The 21,886-nt window shown below is 61.5% G+C and overlaps 1 protein-coding gene across 2 annotated transcripts in view; it reads right to left on the reverse strand.

Moving 5' to 3' along the window:
- The window catches only part of STK32B (serine/threonine kinase 32B), a 203,719-nt gene that overhangs the window by 44,257 nt on the left and 137,576 nt on the right, over positions 1-21,886 (reverse strand). For both annotated transcript variants that reach the window (XM_036278097.1, XM_036278103.1), the window contains one exon: positions 1,792-1,829. In XM_036278097.1, coding sequence (XP_036133990.1) covers positions 1,792-1,829 — 38 coding nt within the window. The remainder of the gene's footprint in view (positions 1-1,791; positions 1,830-21,886) is intronic.

Below are 21,886 nucleotides of genomic sequence, written 5' to 3' on the forward strand. Positions count from 1 at the left end.
GGGCCCTGGGATCCTCCCGAAGACGGTCCCCCGGACCCCTGGCTTCCCGGACAGCCCTGCACGGGGCCTGCACAGTCCAGCCCACCTCGCCCGCTTCAGCGACCTGGCCTGGCCCTGGGCACAGAGGGACAGGGAGAGCCTGGTAGTACAAGCCCCGCGGGCACTCGCATGCCCTGTGTACAGCTGACCCTCGGGGTCTCGTCTCAGACCTTCACCAGCCCTGCAAGGGGGCACCACTTGTTTTATTTCCTTTCCGGGAGGCGAGACCCAGGGAGGTGGAGCAACTTGCCCAAGGAAGGACCCATGGCTAGTTGGGGGCCAGCTGAGCTCACATCCAGGGATCCTGACTTTTAGGTACAAGCTGAGGACCCTGGTCTGTGCGCTGGGCTCTGCCCAGTTCCCCTGGCATCTCGAGGCCATCACTGAGCGTCCAGTGAGGAGCACAAGGATTTCAACCCACTGCCCCAAGCGCTCAGCCTGGTCCCAGCTGGCAGGAAGTTCGAGCCCAGGTCCCACCACCACCTCGGGGCCACTTCCTGATACCGAGGGGCTTATGGAATATGACAGGACACAGGAGACACACTGGCCACGCACCCGGGCTTCCACAGGGGCTTGGAGAAGAAGCCACGGCCTCGGCCTGCAGGCATGGGGCGTGGTCACGCAGAAGCGGCAGCACCTCAGAAAAACCCCCACTGCTCCCTGCAGCCCACCCTCCCGAGAGCCCGAGACGGCGCCTTACTCTGCAAAGCTGCCGTCGGCATTGACTACGGTGGACGGTCAGGTCAGCTGGCTTAGACCACGGGTGCACCTCGACCCGTGGGCCTGACGGGGCTGGGCATCCCCTCCCTGGGCTGACCCCGAACACAGGGGCCAGGGCTCGCTGAAGCCAGTCAGGGCTGGCCCCTGATTCTTACCAAGTCCCCCTGGAGATCCCCACAAGACTGAAGGAGGACAGCCACAGGCATGGCACCTGCTCCTCCAAGGGTGGTCCCTGGACCCACAGAGGCGGCCCCGTGTGGGCGCTGTGAGGACGCAGGTTCTCTGGCCCCGCTTAAGGTCCACTTGAGCCCTGGCCGGCTTGGCTCAGCAGTTAGAGCGTCGGCCCGCGGACCAATGAGTCACAGGTTCGATTCCCATCAAGGGCCCTTACCTCTGTTACGGTTCATCCCCATGCGGGAGGCAACCAGTCGATGTGTCCCTCTCACATGGATGTTTCTCTCTCTCTCCCTCTCTTCCTCTCTCTCCCTCCCACTCTATCTGAACAAGAATGAAAAAATATCCTCAGGTGAGGATTAAAAACAAAAGACCCACTCGATCAGTGTAAGGAGATGGCCAGGCTCCAAATGCGCACGAACCCTTGGGTCTGGGTGAGGGGGGGCTTAGCGGGTTATCGATTATTGATTTCTGGCTCGCCAGCTGTGCACTAACCCATGTGATCCCCGGGTCGATCTGGACGATGTCTGGCAGGTGACAGTGAGGCGCAGAGAGGGGGGCGCCTCCCGAAGCCATGGGTCCCCAAGTGGGGGCCCCAGGGCATCTCAGCCTCCGTCTCACCCCCACTTCCACGCTGTCCTCCTCACACCCGACAGCGACCGCCCCGGCTTCGGACGTGAGACCTTCCAATACACCAGCCCACTCACCTTGTGGACGCTGACCAGTCACACGGATGTTCACCCACCAGGGCTGAAGCCAACAAAAGGCTTCCCAGAGGATCTTCAAACCGACTCAGTGGACCCCCTGCTTCCCAGAGCCGCCCCTCCCCCTTTCCACAAGGCGCCGCGGGGGGCTCACCGTGCTCGTCCAACAGGATGTTGTCTGGCTTGATGTCTCTGGAACAGAAGACAGAGAAACTGAGAACGCGCCTCCTGGAGCCACAGAAGCACCGGACAGACGGAGCCTGGGACCGATGCCCGCAGGGCCACCGCCTGCCCCCCGACGCCGGCCTCAGCCGAGCGGGGGTAATACTGTGACCACGGTGCCTCTGCTCATGCTTCCTCGTTTCCCGGAACTGCGAGGACGTGGTGTGAATATTGCTTTTCTGGAATATTCTTTTTTTCTTAATCCTCACCCGAGGACATTTTTGCATTTATCTTCTGACAGAGTGGCGGGGGGGCATCGATGTGAGAGAGAGAGACATCAACTGGCTGCCACCCACACGACCCCAACCAGGGCCAGGGACAAACTGCAACTGAGGTACATGCCCTTAGAGGGAACTGAACCCGGGACTCTCTGTGGGCCGACGTTCTACCCGCTGAGCCAAACCGGCCAGGGCTGGAATATTCTAGGTGTCTGGCCTCTCATCTCCCCAGGTGACTGCTCATTGTGCAAGTGGTCCCTGCCGGCAGGTGTGGACACTGGCCCTTCCTGATGTACCTTAGCCCTCCCACCTGGCTAGGGACAGACCCTGCTGGACAGCGGTCTCCATTCTATAGACAGGGAGGTCAGGAGCTTGTCCAAGACAGAGACGGGCCACCCCAGCCCGCAGCCAGTTTTTGTGGGGTCTGAGTGTGTGAGTGGTCCTGGTGGATCGGCTTGAAAGGTGGTAAAACTAAACAAAACTACCGCCTCTTTCTCTCTCTCTCTCTCTCTCTCTCTCTCTCTCTCTCTCTCCCCCCCTCTCTCTGATACACAGCAGAAACAAAAGAAATGTACAACGAAAACCAATGTGGCCCCATCCGTGTACCACGTACACAAGATTTACAGCTTGGAGCGGGTACGGGTCGGAAGGTGGAAAATTATTACGAGAAACTGCTGGCCAGGCCGACCTCCTGGGCCTCCTGCCGAAGGCGTCAGACGTCACCGGGCTGAGGGGCTGATCGGTGAGGAGGATGCTGGGTTCTGGCTACACCGCTGGTGGGGCCCTTGCCAAGACTGGACAGCGCAGAGGCCAACGTGGGAGCCCAAAGCCCAAGTCCAATTGCCACAGAACACAGGAGCCCGCGTGTTTGGTAGAGCAGAGGGTCTCTGTCCACACGCAGGGGACAGGGTGAGAGGAGCGGAGGACGCTGCGAGGCCCCACAGACGTCCTGCACCCCGATTCCTTACGGCCGGCACACCCACTGGAAGGCTCGGTACTGAGCCACCGTCTCAAAATGCAGGCGGACGCTCTCACTGAGGTCGACGTCAAAGCTTCTGGACCAACGACAGCTTTCTTGCAAAGAAGTGACTGTGCCTGGTTTACCTACTAGTAATCCTGCCCGAAAACCACAGTGCTTATTTGTAATAACACGAGGCGATGTTCACGGCTCTGGGGATGAAAGAAACACTCAACCTACGTGTTTAAGTGTCCGTTTCCATTTGACTTTGGGAGCCCACGGACACACTGACGGGCATGGAGTACACGAACCCACTGCCGCCCACGAACATCCACGGTGGACCTGGAGACTGTCCGTGGCGTCCCCACGGGGAGGACGAACTTGAGGGCTCAGAAAATTAAAATGCAGGCGGAAGGCTCAGCGTGCGCGCTGGCGGATCAGGTCAGCAAACACCGGTTCCCGCCGGGGCGTCTCCCGAGGGTTCCCAAGACACGGCAGAGACAACAAACACTTGGCAAACGTGGAAACAGCAGCCAGCGCAAAGCCGTCCCATGAGGCATCACTGGGACGGAGACGACCCCGTCTGGGGCGTGGGGATCAGCGAGGGAGCGGCCGGGGCCGGGAGCATGAGCCCGAGATGCCGCTGATGCTGAAGTGCCCGTCCCAGGGTTTCCTGCCGGCCTCTCTTCCAATCCCTCCTTCCTTCCCCTCCACTGTCTTCTCCCTTCCTCCTCCTCTCCTTCCCTTCCTCCGCCTCCGGCAGGTCTGGGCAGACCCCCAGGCACAGGCCCTCCTCTCCGAAGCGCAGACCCGGTGGGAGAGGGAGACGCGGGCTGGTGCCCCCTGCTGGCGCGGCTCGGAGGCTGCGGGGCGGGGCAGGCAGAGGGGCCGTGCCGCCCAGGGGAGGCCGTGACCCACAGGGGCAGCCGGAGAAGACGTGGCCTGGGTTGACTTGGAACTGTAGGAACCCAGGGGTCAGCCCCGAGAGAAGGTGGGGGTGGCAAACTTAAGAAGAGCTGACCTGGTTAGTGGGGTGCAGTGTCCCCCCAGACTTCGTGTTTATGCAGGACCTCCGGATGGGACCTGATTTGGAATTGGGGCTTTTGCAGGTGGAATTCACGAAGGCTCTCACCAGGAAATCATCCTAGGTTTTGGTGTCTTTCAAGAGGAAGGAGACGGGATTTGGACACACAGACACCCAGGAAGGAAGGGGGCTGTGCAGGCAGACGCAGCCATTGGAGTGATGTGGCCACAGGCCCAGGGGGCCCGCGCCACCAGGAGCTGGGGGGCAGCAAGGAGTCTCCCTGGGCCCCAGAGCACGCCCGCTGACGCTCCATTCCCGTCTTCCGGCCAGAACCGGGGGGTAACGGCTCGTGTTGCTCTAAGCCACCTTTCGTGGTAATTTGCTGTGGTGGCCACGGGAAGTTCCCGCACCTGGCGGAGCCGAAGGAGGCCTGATGGAGGGGGCGGGCCTGTCTCGAGGGGCAGCCAGGGCCCCCCACTGACCACGGCGGGACCCACCCGCACCCACCTCTGGAAGTCCCCTGCGCAGTCTCTCATGAGGACCGGGCACAGATGTGAGTGGTCATCCAGGCGCCACAGCTCCGGGGAAGACGCCGTCCTGTCCGGGCCAGTCCTGCTCAGAGGCAGACTGCTGGGTCCCCACCCGGCCCCCCCTGCCAGCGGAGGGCCCGCGCCTCTGTCTCCGCTGTGCTGTGGACGGCGCTTCTGGGCTGTGCCCCGTTCCCGTGTCGGCTCAGCACGGAGGCGGCCATGACCCTCAAGCGTTTATGGGTGTCCCCTTGGCAGTCACGGGGGCACAGCAACGAGCAGGAGAGACCCCGCTTTCATCCCAGGGGGAGGGACAGGCCCCAAAGCTGATACACGACATGATCCTGAGTCGGAACAGGTGCTCTGAGGGCCGAGAAGAGAGACGGCAAATGGTCCTGCTCTGGGCAGGGGGACGGGAAGGGCGTGCAGAGGTGGTCACATCAGCATGACACCCGAAGGACGAGAAAGACTCGGGCCGAAGGGGAAGAGGGTCAGACCTGCGACATGCTCCGAGGGAGCGTGACAAAGGGGACAAGGGCCGTCCCCGTTCCTCAGCGACGTTATCTCGGGCTCCGTTTCAGCAGACGGGAGCGAGGGGCCCTCCTCCGCTGGCTTTGAAGATGCCAGCTGTCCTGTGTGAGCGGGCCACATGGGGGCCGCAGGTGCCCCCTCAGTCCTGCAGCACAGGGGCTGGATTCTGCCAGCAAGCACGAGAGCGTGGGGGAGGCCCAGACGGGCGCAGGGGAAAACGCAGCCCAGTGGGCACCTGGACCAGCCCTCTGGCCCTGGGCAGAGGAGCCAGCCACGCTGTGCGCAGACTCCTGACGCGGGAACACGGAGAAAGCACGTGTCAGCTGTTTCCAGCTGCTAAGCCAGTGGCTGTGATGCAGCAACAGAAACGGACACACTGCTCTCTGACCTCGGGCCCTTACTCAGCCCCTCCTGCTCCTCTGGGAAGAGCAGCCCCGAGCTGCCTGCTGCCCGGAGCCCGCGACGAGGTGCTGCTTCTACAAGCTCGGCTCAGCGCCCAGGGCGCGAGAAGCGCTGACATAATGACGGGGGGTACTCTCACCGCGCTTCACCAGGAGCCGGGGGGACTCCAGGGCGGACGCTTGAGTTTTTAGCAAAATGATTAGATCTTTCTTGTAGGAGACGCACCAGCAGATCCTGCAGAGCCCTCGGAGGAGACGGAGAGCCCGTGCCACTTGGGATGTGATAAGAACAGGGCTTTACGGCAAAGCGTGTGATCGGAGCCCTGCGGCTGGCCGGCTGCAGGGCCGTCTCCTCCAGTTCTGTTCGTCGCATCGATCTATCTGAGCTGCCGTGTCACCCCTGCCCACGGGCCCGCGCTCAGCAGGGGCGCTGGGAGCCCGCGGGGGAGGAAGGGCCGGGACGGTGTTTCCTGGGGACAGGCCCATCATTTCAGACGTGGGCAAAGCGCCGCTTTGATGGAAAGATCGCAGCCCGCGATAAAACCTGGTTCTGCCGCTGAGTTATTGCGCCCCCACACAGAGCACGCAACGCCGGCTCGGCCGTGTTCGAGAAACAACACAGAAATAGCTCTGCTCAGACGGCAAGAGGACCGTGAGGACATCCTGTGCGGTCCCTCTGCAGGGACTTCTGAGTGGCCGGCACTGACAGTCTCGCAGCAGCGAGACGGATCGCCCGGTGGGGAAAGTGGTCTGGGAAATGGAGGTCCGTGAGGTCTTCCCACCAGGGGCAGACTCCTGCTGCGGACGTGCGTGGAGGCCGCGCGGAAGGGGGAAGGCAGTCACAGAGAGGCCGGGTGGTCCTGGCTGCCCCCCGCCGGCCCTGCGGCATGCACCCCGCCCAGCCGGAGCCTCGGTTTCCTCGGCCGGAGTTGGTAATACCGCGTACTCCAGTGTTAGGGTGAGGATTTGTTGCAGCTGTTTTTATTTTGCCTGTTGTTAAAGCACCTAAACCCACATCCCAACCGTTACGGGACCTTATCTTGATCATGTTCTGACCCACACATTCAAGGAGGCCAGTCCTCCGATGCGGAACCTTCTGTAGCTCCCACGGCTCCCGGGAACGGATGGTCTTCGGCCTCGTATGCAGGGGAGACCTCGCTGGAGCAGCGTGGAAGCTGCTGGCTCGGGGGTCCGCAGAGGGGGGCTGCGACACCCGGGAGGGGTCTGTTTCACTCTGAGGCCAGCTCTGGGCTGCCCGGCGTGGGGAGGAATTCTGGGGACTGTCTTCTGCTCCGGCTCAATGACTCCGTTTGATTTCGGTGAGGATTTGTGAGAGCGACCAGCACAGTGCCAGGCCTGGGGGTGTGGGGGGGTGGCATGCTGGTTACTAAGGACGACGGGAGGCAGGGCATTTCAGAACGGGGCTGAGCTAACAGCGGGTCACTGCGAGGACGGTGGAGGCGCTGCCGGGTGAACTGATGGGGTTGACCATGGCCCCTGACCTCTGTCCCAGGCAGCGTGGGTGAGCCCTGCCGGTGAACTTGGTTTTCACCTTGTGGGATCTCTCACCATACTGCATGGACTGTTCTAGAAACTAGGTAACAATCATGAAACTGCACGTCACCGCTACTCATTAAAAGTGACTTCTTCCTGCCCTGGCCGGTTAGAGCATCTGACCGTGGACCAATGAAATCTCGGGTTTGACTCCGGTCAAGGGCACGTATCTCAGTTGCAGTTCATCCCCGGCCCTGGTCTGAGTCGTGTGGGAGGCAGCCAGTCGATGTGTCCCTCTCACGTCGATGTTTCCCGCTCTCTCCCTCCCACTCTATCTGAAGATAAATAGAAAAATATCCTCAGGTGAGGATTAAAAAAAAAGTGACTTCTTCCCTGTCCCTCCTGCATCTTGTGTGGGCAGGGACCCTGTGCTCACCCTGGACCCCCAACGATGCCCGATGTGAACAGCAGTCTTGGTGATGTGAACGGCCAACCTTTACTGAGCACCTACTACGTACCAGGTACAACTCTGAGCCGGTCATGTGAACTTAGCACGCAGTGTGGCTTCTCGGCTCAGTTCCGGGGAACCCTCTGGTGTCACCTCACTTAATTCTGACCCCACTCTCAGGGGCCGGTGCCCTGCTCCTGTTCCATGATGAAGAAGGGACTCCTGGGAGAGGGTCAAGGGTCACTCGTAGCAGACAAGACCCATGCTCTCGTGGCCGGGCCTCTAGGTCAGTGTTCTCCACTGGGAGAAACTCAACAACAAACGGCGAGTTCGAGTTGCCTGAACCGAAAGCAGTAACAGTTCGAGGGGCACGCCTATGATGCCTCTGTGATCTGATCACCAGAATGATGTCACTTGTGTTTCGGAAGAGGCTGCTTCCAACACCCACACACGATGCTGCACTTGCCTTGACCCCAGAGGCTCTGCGAAGCCGTCTGAGCCTGGTTCTCCCCTCATACAGCCCCTCAGTGGCCCGCGGGTGTCTCCAGCGCTGGGGGCCAGACCTGGCATCCATGTCCTCACACCGTCTCAGAAATAAAAAGTGAACAGCGACACGCGGTTGGCAGCTTGCACGTCTGTCAGCTGAGGGCACCGAGGACAAGTCCGGAGCCCTGGCATCGGACACACAAGCAGCGGAGAATAGGATGTTCTGAGCCGGAAGACTCACAGGGACACACATTCAGAATGAGGCACAGATGTCCCCAGCCCAGGCCCAAGTCCCGAGCTCCTCCCGGTCTGGCCCGTCAGCCTGGCCCTGTGCTCTCAGGCTCTCTGGTGCCCCCCGGCCCTGGCTCTCTGCAGGGTGCCCCCCCCCCGAACCCCCCATGCAGGTTTAGATGCAGTGACAACGAGGTCGAACTGCTTCAGGTGAGCTCCAGATGCAGTGACTGGTGCCCCTGTCAGAAGAAGGCCCCGTGAAGACAGGCAGAGGTTGAGTGACGCATCTACAAGCCAAGGAATGCGGAGCAGTGCCCGGAGCCGCCAGCGCCCGGGGAGGGGCGGGGCATGGATTCGCACTCAGAGCCTGTGGAACCAAACACGCCAGCATCTTACTCCAGACTTCCGAGGTGTGAGAATAACCTCCCGTTGCTTTAGGCACCAGTCTGAGGACCTCAAAGCCTCCTCGGCCCCACGGCCACCCCCTGCTTCCCTGCGTCCAGCCTGAGGCACAGCCGCCTAGCTGGCTGACCCTCCGGGCTGCCCCAGGCGCTCGCATGTGCCCCTCCCCCTCAGATGGCCGCGGTGTGTCTCCTGTGGTTGCTGTGACAGGTGGCAGCACACCCAGTGGCCGGACACGACACAGGCTGGTCTCACGGTTCTGCAGCCAGAGGTCCAACACGCATCCGCGAGGCTGAGTTCCTTCTGCGGTCCCCGGTGAGAATGTGTGTCCTGGCCCTGTCGGCTTCCAGTGGGGCCCGCACCCCTTGGCTCGTGGCCCCCTCCTTGCCTCTGGCATCACCACGCCTCCCGCTGCCTGACGCTCCGGCCTCTGTCTTGTAGGGCCCGCCTGTGGTTATGCTGGGCCACCCCAGGTGACCGAGGTCACTTCCCTCTCACAATCCTTAACTGAATCACACGTGAGAACCCCCTCTGCTGTATAAGGGTTCACAGCCATGGGTTTGGGGGGATTAGAATGTGGCACCTTTGGGGAGGCATTACTCAATCTACACTGTGTCCCCCACAAATTCATACATTGAAGCCTTAACCCCAGGGCCTCAGAATGACTGTATTTGGAGATAAGTCCTTTGAAGAGATGATTAAGGTAAATGGGGTCCTCTGTGTGGCCCTGATCCAATCTGACTGGTGTCCTTATGAGAAGAGATCAGGACACAGGACACAGACCCAGAGGGATGGCCATGTGAGGACGCGGACAAGACAGCCGCCCAGCAGCCAAGGAGAAGGGCCTCTGGAAGAAGCAACCCTCCCTACACCTTGGTCTTGCACACCCAGCCTCCAGAATGCTGAGAAAATCAATGTCTCTCGTCTAAGCCCCCAGCCTGTGGTATTTTGTTCCGGCAGCCCTGGCCCACCCCACAGGCAGGCACGATTAGCCCCATTCTACTGACAGTAGGACTGAGGCTGAGGGCAGTTACACACTCCGAGGCCAGCTGGTCCTGGGAGGGCCGGGCCAGGCCGGTCAGGGACCCACCCACGGAAGCGATTTTAATCACACACCCAGCTAGTACGGTGGCTCCGTCTTGCATCCGGTGAAAACCTGAGCTGCCACTCAAATCACCTGTCTTCCCGCTCCCGTCTCTGGGGCCAGACGCGCAGCGGTAAGGCCAGGCTCGGGGACTGCTGGTTTCTCTTCCATCTGGCAAAGAATGAGCATCAGCACGGCGGACACGCATTCATCTCGTGTGACAGCTGAGCCGCTCCTCGGGGCCTGGATGTGACCTTGGTCACTAAGGCAGTCACACCGCCCTCTGGCGAATCTCAGGGAGGTCCGGGAGAGGCTGGCTCCACAGACCTGCTGAGGACGCACTGACTCCTCCTACGCTGAGCCCACACCCTGCCCCAGAGCCGGAGGGGGCCGGAGCCCTGCGGACACACCCAGCTCAGCCGTCTTCCCTCCTAGCTGCTCCTACGGCAAAGGGCTGTCCCTGCGCCGTCCTGCTCGGCCAGACTGACCTCCTCAGGGCCGGAGCTCTCACCGCACGGCATGAGGAGCACAGTCCACGTCCGTGGAAGGGCAGGGTGCTTGCCCACGGCCCCAGGTGGCGGAAAGATCCTACGAGACCTTCACACATGAACGAGAATTCAAATCTTTGCTCTACTACTGCCTGGGCCTCGGTTTTCATCTGTAAAATGGGCAAAAATGAAATGCTGGACTTCGGTTCCTAGCACGGGGTAGGTGCTCAATCCGGGGTGATCCTTTGCCCTGCCCCACCCGCCCCGACTTAGCAGGAGTCCCGAGGGAACAGGGTGTGGCAGGAAGAAGGACGGAGAGCTGACCCCAAAGCGATTCCACTCTCTCATGTTCCTGCAGCTTTCCAGTCCAACCCCTTCCCGCCCGGCCAGGGTGGCTCAGTGGGTTGGGCACTGCCCTGTACACCAAAAGGCTGCCCGTTCGATTCCCGGTCAGGGCACCTGCCGGGCTGCGGGCTCGATCCCCTGGAGGGGGCGTGCAGGAGGCAGCCGACCGACGCTTTACTCTCACACGGATGTTTCTCTCTCCCTCTCCCTTCCTCTCTCTAAAAATCAATAAAAAATCCTAAAAACAAAACAAAAACCTCTTCCCTTATTGCAAGTCATTTAACCCACCTGACAGCCTTAGAGAACCAGCATGGTGTTCTTTTTATGATGCCAAGGGAGGGGACATGACTTCCCCAGGGGCACAGTTAAAAAGTGGCAGCAGCGGGATTTGAACCCGGCTCCCCCGATGCCCACCTTTTCCTTCCCACCTCCTGGGTCGGGCACAGAAGGGGGCAGGCCATGCGACCTGCCCGAGAGCCTCCCCTACATCGGGGTCCTCCTGTCTGTGTCTGTGCTGTCCCGGTGCCTGGCGCTCTCCCCGAACTCCGCCTGGTCCCCCTCCGCCTCTGCGAGCTCTCGCTCGGCCGCCACGCCCCCTGAGAAGCCCTGGGTGGACCAGGCCACTGTCCTGCATCTCCTCTTCCCTGCCTGCCACTGTCACAGCGGTGACCACACGGGCATGTACTTTGTGTGACGGCCTCTCTCCGGATCCCATCGAAGCGGCGCCTGCGTCTGGACCACAGCCCAGGAGGTGCTGAGACAGGTCAGGTGTCCATCTACCCAGCAGTTACCGTGTCTATAGCTCGGCAGGGGGCACCGGAGACCGCTGGCCAGACTCCAACATGGAGTCCGACGTTCCCAAGGGACACCCGTGTACACACGGCCAACAGCATCAGGTCCCAGTTCGGGGCTCAGGCCCCCAGGGCAGGCGGGGATCCCCAACACTCCCAGTTCTACGCATTTCTGTTCAGATGCTCACGCAATTCTCAACCTCCATTCTCAACCTTCTTCCTGAGGAAAACTCTGGAAGGGGCTCCAGTCCACACCAGGGCCTCAGGTTATTCTCTCTGCGTCATCCCTGCTGGATCTGAGGGCCCGGGTCCAGGGGGGCCTGAGCCCCTGGGAACAACCGCACCAGGACCCGGGGTCAGGGGGGGCCTGAGCCCCTGGGAACAACCGCACCAGGACCCGGGGTCAGGGGGGCCTGAGCCCCTGGGAACAACCACACCAGGGCCCGGGGCCAGGGGGGGCCTGAGCCTCTCTGGGAACAACCGCCCCATTTCCCAGCTGAAGAGACTGATGTCCTGACTAGCAGAGTCGCCTCCCGGGTCATCGGGTGAGTTAGCGCCCAAGCCGGGACCGAATTCTGTTTCCCGCCTGCTGTGGCTTCCTAACAGCGTGGGTTCCGTCTGAGTCATTGAGAGAGGTATCTGGGAGCTGAAAGGGACCCGAGGAATCACTGGGTTTCTCCCCCTCTTTTCTCAGATGAAGAAAGAAAGGTCAGAGAGGGTCAATCACTTGCTCTGAATGACAACCCTGTCTGTTTGCAGCTAGGTCCAGGTCCAGGTCCGGCTCCGGGGCGAGCTTCTCCCCGGCCTCCGTCACCACGAATCTGCGTGTCTCATGACCACCTTCTCCCGCCGTGGGCCCCGGGACCCGTCTGCCACCACCACTCCGGGGGCCCCAGGCAAAGGTGAAGACACACGCCTCAGTGCTCCGCGGGAGACACAGGGCACAGCCCTGGAGAGAGGATGGGGGGGCCAAGGAACGCCTTGAGCCAGATGGAGGAGCCCAAGGGGCGGGCGGGGGTGACGTCCAGGGGACGAGGTGACCTGGAGCCGCACGCAGGAGGCCATGGGCTCGTCTCCACTGCGGCCGGGGCGAGCACAGTGGTTCCCAGTCCGGGTTGAAGGACCCCGACTGGATGATGTTCAGGAACTTGTCCTGAACAGGGCTGGCGTCTAGAACACCCCCCTTTCCTGATGAGCTCGCCCCTTCGCTGGGGTGAGGAGCGGCCCCTCCCGCCTAGCACTCCCAGCTCTCTGTGGTGACCTGTGGCTCTGTGGCTCCTCAGGACCGCGGACCCTTTCTCCTTTATTAGTTTTAGAGAGAGGAAAGGAGAGGGAAAGAGACAGAAACATGGATGGGAGAGAACATCAACTGGCCGCCTCCTGCACGCCTCCCACTGGGAATCGGGCCCACAACCTGAGCATGTGCCCTGACTGGAATCGAACTGGTGACCTCTTGGTGCAGGGTCGACGCTCAACCACTGAGCACACCGGCCGGACAGGACTGCTAACCTTTTCCCGTTCACCGGGCACAGGGACCTTGGGCATCCCTCATCCCCTGGAATGGATGCCCCACCCGGACCTCTTCCCACTCTGCCAGCTCCCAGCCCCCCACTGTCCCTGCACTGTCCTTCTGGAATTCATGGTTAGCATCAGCTCCCCCTGTGCACATATTCCTTGTGTCCTACTCTAGCCCACCTGCTGTCCCCCAAGGACACTGTACCCCCACCCCCAGGCCTCTCTAGGGACTTTCCCATCACCCCTCTGGGTGCCAGGCTGGGGGGGCAGGTGCCCTTGGCTCCTGATCGCTCCCCCCTCCTTCAGCACAAACTCCATCACCTTTGAACACAGGGCCGTCCGATTCCATGCGCCCGGCCTCCCCGGCTGCAGTCCCCGTGGACACCCAGGACCGGCCCACTGCTCCTGGCTCACTGCCTCTCCCTGACATGTACCCCAGGTGAGAGTCTGGGTGCCGCAACCACCCCGTGACCGGGCACCCCAGCCTCTCTGGTTCGTGACCTTTGTCCCTCCAGAGATGTCACCGTCCCAACCACCCACTCCCACAGTCACACGTGGGACCTTGTCCTTTCCAGTGACAGCCTGTTCCCACCTCCCAGGCGGCCCACCGGGACCGCCCACAGCCCCGCCAGCCTGCCCCTGCTCGCCACCAGGCTCGCTACCGTGCACCAGCAGCACCCACACTCCAATGACCCACACCCTCGCGGTCCCTCAGGCCATGTCCCCAAACGTCTAAGCCAAAACCCCGCGGCCTCTCACCCAGCTCCTTCTGCCGTGCACCCTCAGCTCCCCGGCCGTTGGCCAGGCAAAAGCCAACCCTGGTTAATCCTCCATTTGATGAGTCCACTGTTGTGCCCACCTGGCTGGAGGAACAGACGTGACCGTGAGCAACCCTGAGACCTGACCACGCCCCTCCTGACAACATTCTCCTCGTCCCTTCACACTTGCTCTTAGTGACAATTTTCTATCTGTCTTCAAACCCAACACCTTCCACCACAGACGCCTGTCTCACACCTAACTGCTCCCCCAGACCTGCTCAACACAGCAGCCAGGGGGTGCTCTGCTCACTGCGAACCCTGCCACCTCCTGCCTCGTCCACTCACTCCATGCGGTCGTACTGGTCTCCAGTGCCCAGCAAGGTCCCACACGCAGCCTCTGCCTTGCTGTCCCCAGCCTGGAAGGCCCGTCCCTTGCTATGCCTGTGACAACCCCCCCTCCTGCTCACTGCCCCTACTCTCCAGCGCCCCCTGTCCATCACCCTCCTTTATTTCTCTCCATACCCTTCTCCCCCCTGACATTCCACTTTGATTTGTTCTTGGTCCCCTTTCAAGATCAGGATGCAGAGCCCGTGACAGCAGGGAGGACCCCCGCCCCGCACCGCTGTCTCACCAGGACCGGAACGGTGTCTGCAGCAAACGGCACCTGGCCAGTGGCTGCCTGCGTGGTCGGATGGACGAAAGCCTAGCGCTTGGACTGCCGCCTCAGCCGATCCTGCTCCACCTGTCCCTCAGCGCGGGTCCACGGCCCAGTGGCTTCAGAAACAAGGGTCCCCGTGACCCATGCAGCATGTTAGGCCCCACCCCAGACCAGCCACGGCCCCAGACTCTGCGGGTGAGGCCTGGGAACCTACCTTTTCCACAAGCCCCTGTGGGATTCTGCTGTTTCCTGGGGTCTGCAAGCCCTGCTCTGCTTATGGGGCAAGAGGGATATCTGCTGGCTCCCAGTGGATCTGGGGGAACTCTCAGCCTCTGGCACGCAGGCGGAGCCTCGTTAAAGTGCAGGGCTCGGTGGTGGGCTGATTCCTCTGGGACGCAGGTAGCATGATTCTGCCAGAGCTGCCAAGTCCCTGGGGCCGGTTCCCGTCCCATTTGAGTGGCGTGACGGGCAGGGGAGAGGCGTGAGGCGGGGGAGAGGCGCGAGGGGCGGGGGAGAGGCGTGAGGGGCGGGGGAGAGGCATGATGGGCAGGGGAGAGGCGTGACGGGCAGGGGAGAGGCGTGACGGGCAGGGGAGAGGCGTGACAGGCGGGGGAGAGGCGTGAGGGGCAGGGGAGAGGCGTGACGGGCAGGGGAGAGGCGTGACAGGCGGGGGAGAGGCGTGACGGGCAGGGGAGAGGCGTGACGGGCAGGGGAGAGACGTGACGGGCGGGGGAGAGGCATGACGGGCAGGGGAGAGGCGTGACGGGCAGGGGAGAACCGCCTCCTGACTGGCCGAGTGAACCGTGTGCAGGCCAAACAGCCGGGCTCCAACTTAGGGGCGACCTGCAGCAACGAGACCCCAATGTACCTACCAGCTGGCAAAGGAAACAAGCGGCCTCCCACCCCCCACGGCTGACAGCAGGGCCCCCCACCCCACGGCTGACAGCAGGGCCCCCCACCCCCAAGGCTGACAGCAGGGCCCCCCACCCCCAAGGCTGACGGCAGGGCCCAGGGGGATGCAGGGGGGTTCCCACTAGGAATGCCGGGCGCTCGTTAGAAAGCAGTCTACAGGGCCATCACAGTGAATTCGTATTTTAAGAATTGCTATTTTTAGGGCCCAATCTCTGTATTTCATCCAAGGGACACATTGCCAAAATGTGTAAGTGTCCCGGAGCCCCAGACTGTCAACACTGAAAGGGAACTCAAGTCTGTCTGAAACAGACCAGCCCTGGGTCTCTTACCTTCTCTGAGTCTCATTTCCTCATCTGTAAAGGTGGGAAGGAGTGGGGTGGAGGGGTAGGTGTGGAGGGGGGTGGAGGTGTGGGGGTGGGGGCAGAGGGTTGAGGGTGAAGGTGTGGAGGGGGTGGAGGTGGAGGGTTGGGGTGGAGGGGTTGGTGTTGGAGGCTGGAGGTGTGGAGGGCAGAGGGTGGAGGATGGAGGGGTCGGAGGCGGAGGCCAAGTGTGGGTGGCTGCAGACCCTGGCCAACAACTCGAAAGGGGCTGAATGTTCTGGGGGCCCCTTCCTCCAGCCCCTTTCCTCAACCTGAGCTGACTAATGGTCGCAGTGCCGCCGGGGAGGAAAGGAGTAAATCTGTGCAGGTGTCCACGGCCTTTCTAAGACAGGCAGGGCCCTGGCTGCTGGCCCTGTCCACGCCGAGTGGGTCCCTCCGCTGTGCTGACAGAGGGACGCGGGGGCCAGGGAGGCGGGGAGGGGGAGGGAGAGGGAGAGGGGAAGGGAGGGGACTGCCATGTGCCCTCCCAGCAACAGGGGCAGCACTGCTCTGAGGACAGCGGGGTCTGGGAGCCAGGGCAGCTGTGAGGTCAGACCCTCCCTTGACCCCAGCTGCCATCACTGACCACTTTGTCACCTGGCCTCACCTGTTGATCTGAACCTCACTGTCCTCCCCCAGGAGCGCTGCCAGATGATGGGAGAGTGGAGGGAGTGGGTGGGGCAACCGAGGGTCCATAGTGTGGATGTGGGAGAGGGTGGAGGCCAGGGGTGAGAGTGGAGGTCAGAGGTGAGAGTGGAGGTCAGAGGTGAGGGTAGAGGTCAGAGGTGAGGGTGGAGGTGGAGGTCAGGGTGAGGGTGGAGGTGGAGGTCAGGGTGAGGGTGGAGGTCAGAGGTTAGGGTAGAGGTCAGAGGTGAGGGTGGAGGTCAGGGTGAGGGTGGAGGTGGAGGTCAGGGTGAGGGTGGAGGTGGAGGTCAGGGGTGAGGGTGGAGGTCAGAGGTGAGGGGGGAGGTGGAGGTCAGGGTGAGGGTGGAGGTCAGGGTGAGGGTGGAGGTCGAGGTGGGATGGGTGGAGTCAGGTGAGGGTGGAGGTCAGGGTGAGGGTGGAGGTCAGAGCTGAGGGTAGAGGTCAGGGTGAGGGTGGAGGTCAGAGCTGAGGGTAGAGGTCAGGGTGAGGGTGGAGGTCAGAGCTGAGGGTAGAGGTCAGGGTGAGGGTGGAGGTCAGAGGTTAGGGTAGAGGTCAGAGGTGAGGGTGGAGGTGAAGGTCAGGGTGAGGGTGGAGGTGGAGGTCAGGGTGAGGGTGGAGGTGGAGGTCAGGGTGAGGGTGGAGGTCAGAGGTGAGGGTGGAGGTGGAGGTCAGGGTGAGGGTGGAGGTCAGGGTGAGGGTGGAGGTGGTGGTCAGGGTGAGGGTGGAGGTCAGGGTGAGGGTGGAGGTCAGAGCTGAGGGTAGAGGTCAGGGTGAGGGTGGAGGTGGAGGTCAGGGTGAGGGTGGAGGTGGAGGTCAGGGTGAGGGTGGAGGTGGAGGTCAGGGTGAGGGTGGAGGTGGAGGTCAGGGTGAGGGTGGAGGTGGAGGTCAGGGTGAGGGTGGAGGTCAGGGTGAGGGTGGAGGTCAGGGTGAGGGTGGAGGTGGAGGTCAGAGTGAGGGTGGAGGTCAGGGTGAGGGTGGAGGTCAGGGTGAGGGTGGAGGTCAGAGCTGAGGGTGGAGGTCAGGGTGAGGGTGGAGGTGGAGGTCAGGGTGAGGGGGGAGGTGGAGGTCAGGGTGAGGGTGGAGGTCAGGGTGAGGGTGGAGGTCAGGGTGAGGGTGGAGGTCAGGGGTGAGAGTAGAAGTCAGAGTGAGGGTGGAGGTCAGGGGTGAGGGTGGAGGTCAGGGTTGAGGATGGAGGTGGAGGTCAGGGGTGAGGGTGGAGGTCAGGGGTGAGGGTGGAGGTGGAGGTCAGAGGTGAAGGTGGAGGTCAGGGGTGAGGGTGGAGCTCAGGGGTGAGGGTAGAGGTCAGGGTGAGGGTGAAGGTCAGGGGTGAGCGTGGAGGTCATGGGTGAGGGTGGAGCTCAGGGGGGCAGGGGAGAATCTGGGGGAGCGTGGGGCCCCTGAGGACATGTTGGGGGAGGTCTGGCTAATGCAGGGCGGGTCCTGGAGGGGATTCCTCCCGGGCCCAAAGGGGCTGTTACATTTGTAGAGGATGGAGTGAAAGTTTCCCGTGATCACGGGGACTGACGAGGTGTGTTTGTACCTCCAGAATGCACTAGAACATACTGGAACCCAGGCTCAGGTGGACAGGGTGCTCGGGTCCTGCTCAGTGCTCCAGCCGGGCTCCTGGCACAGGGTTAAGTGGCCACGAGGCATTTATCTGGTGACTGAATGAGTCCCCCAGCAAGACGATCCAGCAAGCAAACAGTATGGCCCCGGGGCCAGCAGACCCACTGTGTCACACCACAGGCTGAACCCGTCGTCACGTGTGACAGAGCAGACGGAGTGCGGGGGCTCCGGTGGGCACCTCCCAGAGGAGCCCGCGAGCCCGGGCCCCACAGACCCTCCAGAGCCCCCGCTGTGGCGGGAGCAGGGGCCACGCGCACGGGCCGTGCTGGGGCCGCAGAGCTGACTGCCCACCGTCCGCTGCCAGCCCCACGCCGCTGGGCCGGGCACAGAACAGGGTGCGGGCGGGTGCGGGCTGAAAGGGGAAGGGACACACGAAGGTCTGATTCAGCAGTGGTGTCCCCAGTGCCCACGCCTTGTCCCGCCACCCCTCAGCAGCCAGGCCAAGGCCAACACCTTTCCCGACGGCGACGCCCCAGGGAGGACCGACAGACGCCACGTGGCCAGCGGCGGCCTGACCCCAGCTCTCGCCAACGGGTGCTCACCACGAGGCCCGCCCCCACCCGGGCCATGAGCCAGCCTTTAACTGTCCTTCTTCGTGTCGGGGGACACCCACCCATGCCATCTGAGGAAACCTTCGAAATGGAAAACAGAAGGGCTAACCAGATCAAGGTCCTCAGAGGAGAGAGAAAGCAGCGCAGGGCAGAGGGGGCTGGCCGGGAAAGGAGCCCCGTCGGAGGGGCAGGGGAGGACACTGCCCGTAAACCACAGGGCCGATGAGAGTGACGACGAGGGCAAAGCCCTCCGAAACCAGGGGTCCGAGAGCCGGGAAAAGAACAGGACCTTTGAAAGATGAAGCCAAGGAGCTTTCCCGGGAAGTGGCTCGAAGCGTCCCAGGGACGGCAAACCAGAGGAACATACGAACACCGGGGACCACTGCAGCAGGCCCAACCTCAAACTCCTAGGGGCTCCAGAAAGAGGACCAAAGCAGGGGCCCTGTCCTGAGCCTGGCCGTGCAGAGGCTCGGGGTGCCCCTGAGAGACTGCACATGGTGCAGGAGGGCAGACAGGGTGCCCTGATTTCAGGACGTGAGCCTGGGGGGACCCTAGGGTTGGGTGGTGACTCTGGGAAGCACACAGGACCTCGATCCGTCGCACTGGATCACGGGTGAGAAAGTTACTCTGCAGACACTCTCCTTCAGTCCTTCCAGCCAGGTCAAAGGCGCGTCGCAGGCGGACGCTGGTGTGTCTTCAACATGGACACTTGCGGATCTCTCTCCGGACCCAGGAGGCGGAGAGCCGGACGCCCACCTCCCGCAGGCCACACGCAAAACTCGCCCTCGGGGTGCTCCTTTGACTTCGCGCTGTCTACTTCCATGGTCCCCTGTATTTATGGCGAACGAAACTGTTTCCTCTTTGAAGGAGTCAAGTGTCTTTGAAACAAAGTTATCTTAGCAGAATGCAGCGTCTACTGTCTACCGCAGGATGCAGGATGCTATTCACCGCAGTGCGGGTCGTGTGCAGTTACGGCCAAGGTTCCAAAGGCTGAGGATGCATTTCCCAGGGCTGCTGTGCAAAGCATCAGACCAGATGGTTCCGAACGACAGACCTGCATCCCCCCGGTTCTGGAGGCCAGAGGCCAACGTCGAGGTGTCGGCAGGGCCACGCCCCTTCCTGAGGCTCCTGGGCCAGGTCCTTCCCGCTTCTTCCGGCTCCTGGAGGGTCCAGTGCTCCCTGCCTGTGGCCCATCGCTCCAGGCCCCGCCTCTGTCGTCACGGCCGTCTGTGAGTGTCCTTCTCTGCCTCTTCTAAGGACTCCAGTCATGGATTTAGGGCTTGTGATGGATAATTAAAAGAAATTTTTTTTCTTTATTGATTTGAGAGAGCAAGGAAGGGAAAGGGAGAGAGACAGAAACATTGATGAGAGAGAACATTGATTGGCCACCTCCTGCGCGTCCCCCTACTGGGGGCATGTGCCCTGACTGGGAATCAAATCAGTGACCTCTTAGTGCAGGGTCAATGCTCAACCACTGAGCCACACCAGCCGGGCTTGTGATGGATAATTTTATGTGTCAACTGGACGAGGCTGGAGGGCCCCCGGATGCCTTAGACTTGCGGATTCTCCCTCTGCAGAGCCCTGGTTCACGCGGGGGAAACGGGCAGATTCAGATGCACGTTGGACCTGGACTTTGGGAGGTTGGTGAGTTGGGAACTTGGACCTCTGGCTTGGGCACCGGCCCTCTGATTTCCTTCTTGAGCGTTTTCCCCACCCTTCTGTGAATCTTTTTTCCTAATGTCTTGACCTCCACAGTTCAAGTCTTCGTAACCAAGTGTAGCTTAGGGGTGTCTGAGCGGACCTCCAGCAAACGGCGTTTACCTTGCCCACCTGGACTGAGAACGCGGAGACGAGGGTCACGTCGAGGTCGCGTCTGCTTTACTGCTGGGAGAGGTGCCGCTGGAGGGCCGAGGCCTGGGCCTGGCTTTGGGAGACGCCACCAGCCACGGGCTACTCTGGGCCAGGAAGGGCCGCCCTCGTGGAGGGAGCTGCTTGCTTAAATGCCAAGCACAGAGAGCAGAGCTGAGCAGGGCGTGACCAGTACGTCTCCCCAAATGGCTAGTCAGCTGAGTCACCCCGATGGCAGGCAGGGGCCCAGCGCGGCGCCTTCAGGGGCAGAAGCCTGGGGAGTGGGCAAGACGGATGGCTGTCCCCGGCGGTGCGGCTGCTGTCTCCACGGATCTCGGCTGTCCCTGGTCAAAATCCCAGCCCAGCCCACAGCCAGCCGCCCCAGTGGGAATGGAGAATGGAGGGTGTGATGAGTAATTTTAATGCGTGGACCACAGGGTGCCCGGATATCTGGTCAGACGTTATTCTGGGAAGTCTGTCTGTGACATGGCTGAGAGGGACATCTGAGTCAGCAGACTGGAAAAAGCAGATTGCCCTCCCTCGTGTGGGTGGGCCTCACCTATCAGTTGAAGGTCTGACCTGAACAAGAGGGCTGACCCACCCTGCAGGAAAGCACTGTTTGCAAGCAGACTGCCCTGGAACCTCACCTGGACACCACTCTCTGGTCTTGAGCTGGCTGGACGCTGGACAGGAACCACCCGGGCAGCTCCCCTGGACTGCCAGCTGAGGACTCACCCTGCAGGCCTTGGAACCTGTGCCTCTGGTCACGCGAGCTCATTCCGTACACGGTACATGTGTATATCCTGCGGGTCCTGGCTCACACGATGGGCAAGCTACGCCCACGCGTACTCAGAAACCGAGGTTTCATCTGGTGCTTCCCGGGTGACTCCTACTCACGCCTCAGGTCACAGCTCCAAAGCTGTCCCCTCAGAAAGCTCCTCCTGGCTCCGCGGGCTGTTCCCCTGGCAGCTCCAATCCCATCTTCCAACGGGGGTGGGCAAAATGCTTGACATCTAGTTAGGACTCAGTGCAGCTTTGTGGACCTCAGAGCAGTGAGCCATTCTCCATTCAGACCTCGGGTCTCATGCCTTGAAGGGGTTCAGCTGTATTAAACCTAATCTTAAACTTTATTGGGCTCATAGCACGAACTGCCCTGCAGAAATCAATCAGAATTCAGGGAGAGCCGGGACTACGCGTTGGATCGGCTCCCCTTCTGCTGAGGCTCTGAGCCCGAGCAGTCGAGATGCAGTTATTATTGTAAGGATAGGAGTGAAGCCGAACCTTGTTAAATAGTCTCTTGACCCAGAAAAAACGAGAGCAGAACTGTCATCTGCTCCTTTTTAAACATTCTGAATTTTCCTGTCCAGCATAGGATGAAACATTAATGACAATTTCCTTGGCAGGACACCAGTCCAGACCGGCAATGACGACGTCTCAAATGCAAATGGCAGCACAGGGGACCAGATACCCTGAGCCCTGGCCGGCCTGAGCCCCAAGGCTCCCGCATAAAGAATGAATGGCACCCCAGTGTTTCCAGTAATTAACTAAGTCCACACACAGCCCAGCTGGACGGAGGTGGCAGGACCCAGGGGGGTGCCGGGGCTGTGGCAGCTTCGAAGAGTTGCCGTTGTGGCCTCACTCGTGAATCAGCTCCACCAGAAGCCATACTCCACCCTCTGCCTCCACACTTCCTGTTCTCTGCTGACACCCTGGCTCCCAATCCTGTG

Source organism: Molossus molossus, unplaced genomic scaffold (genome assembly GCF_014108415.1).
Source record: "Molossus molossus isolate mMolMol1 unplaced genomic scaffold, mMolMol1.p scaffold_m16_p_1, whole genome shotgun sequence".
Taxonomy (NCBI): Eukaryota; Metazoa; Chordata; class Mammalia; order Chiroptera; family Molossidae; genus Molossus; species Molossus molossus.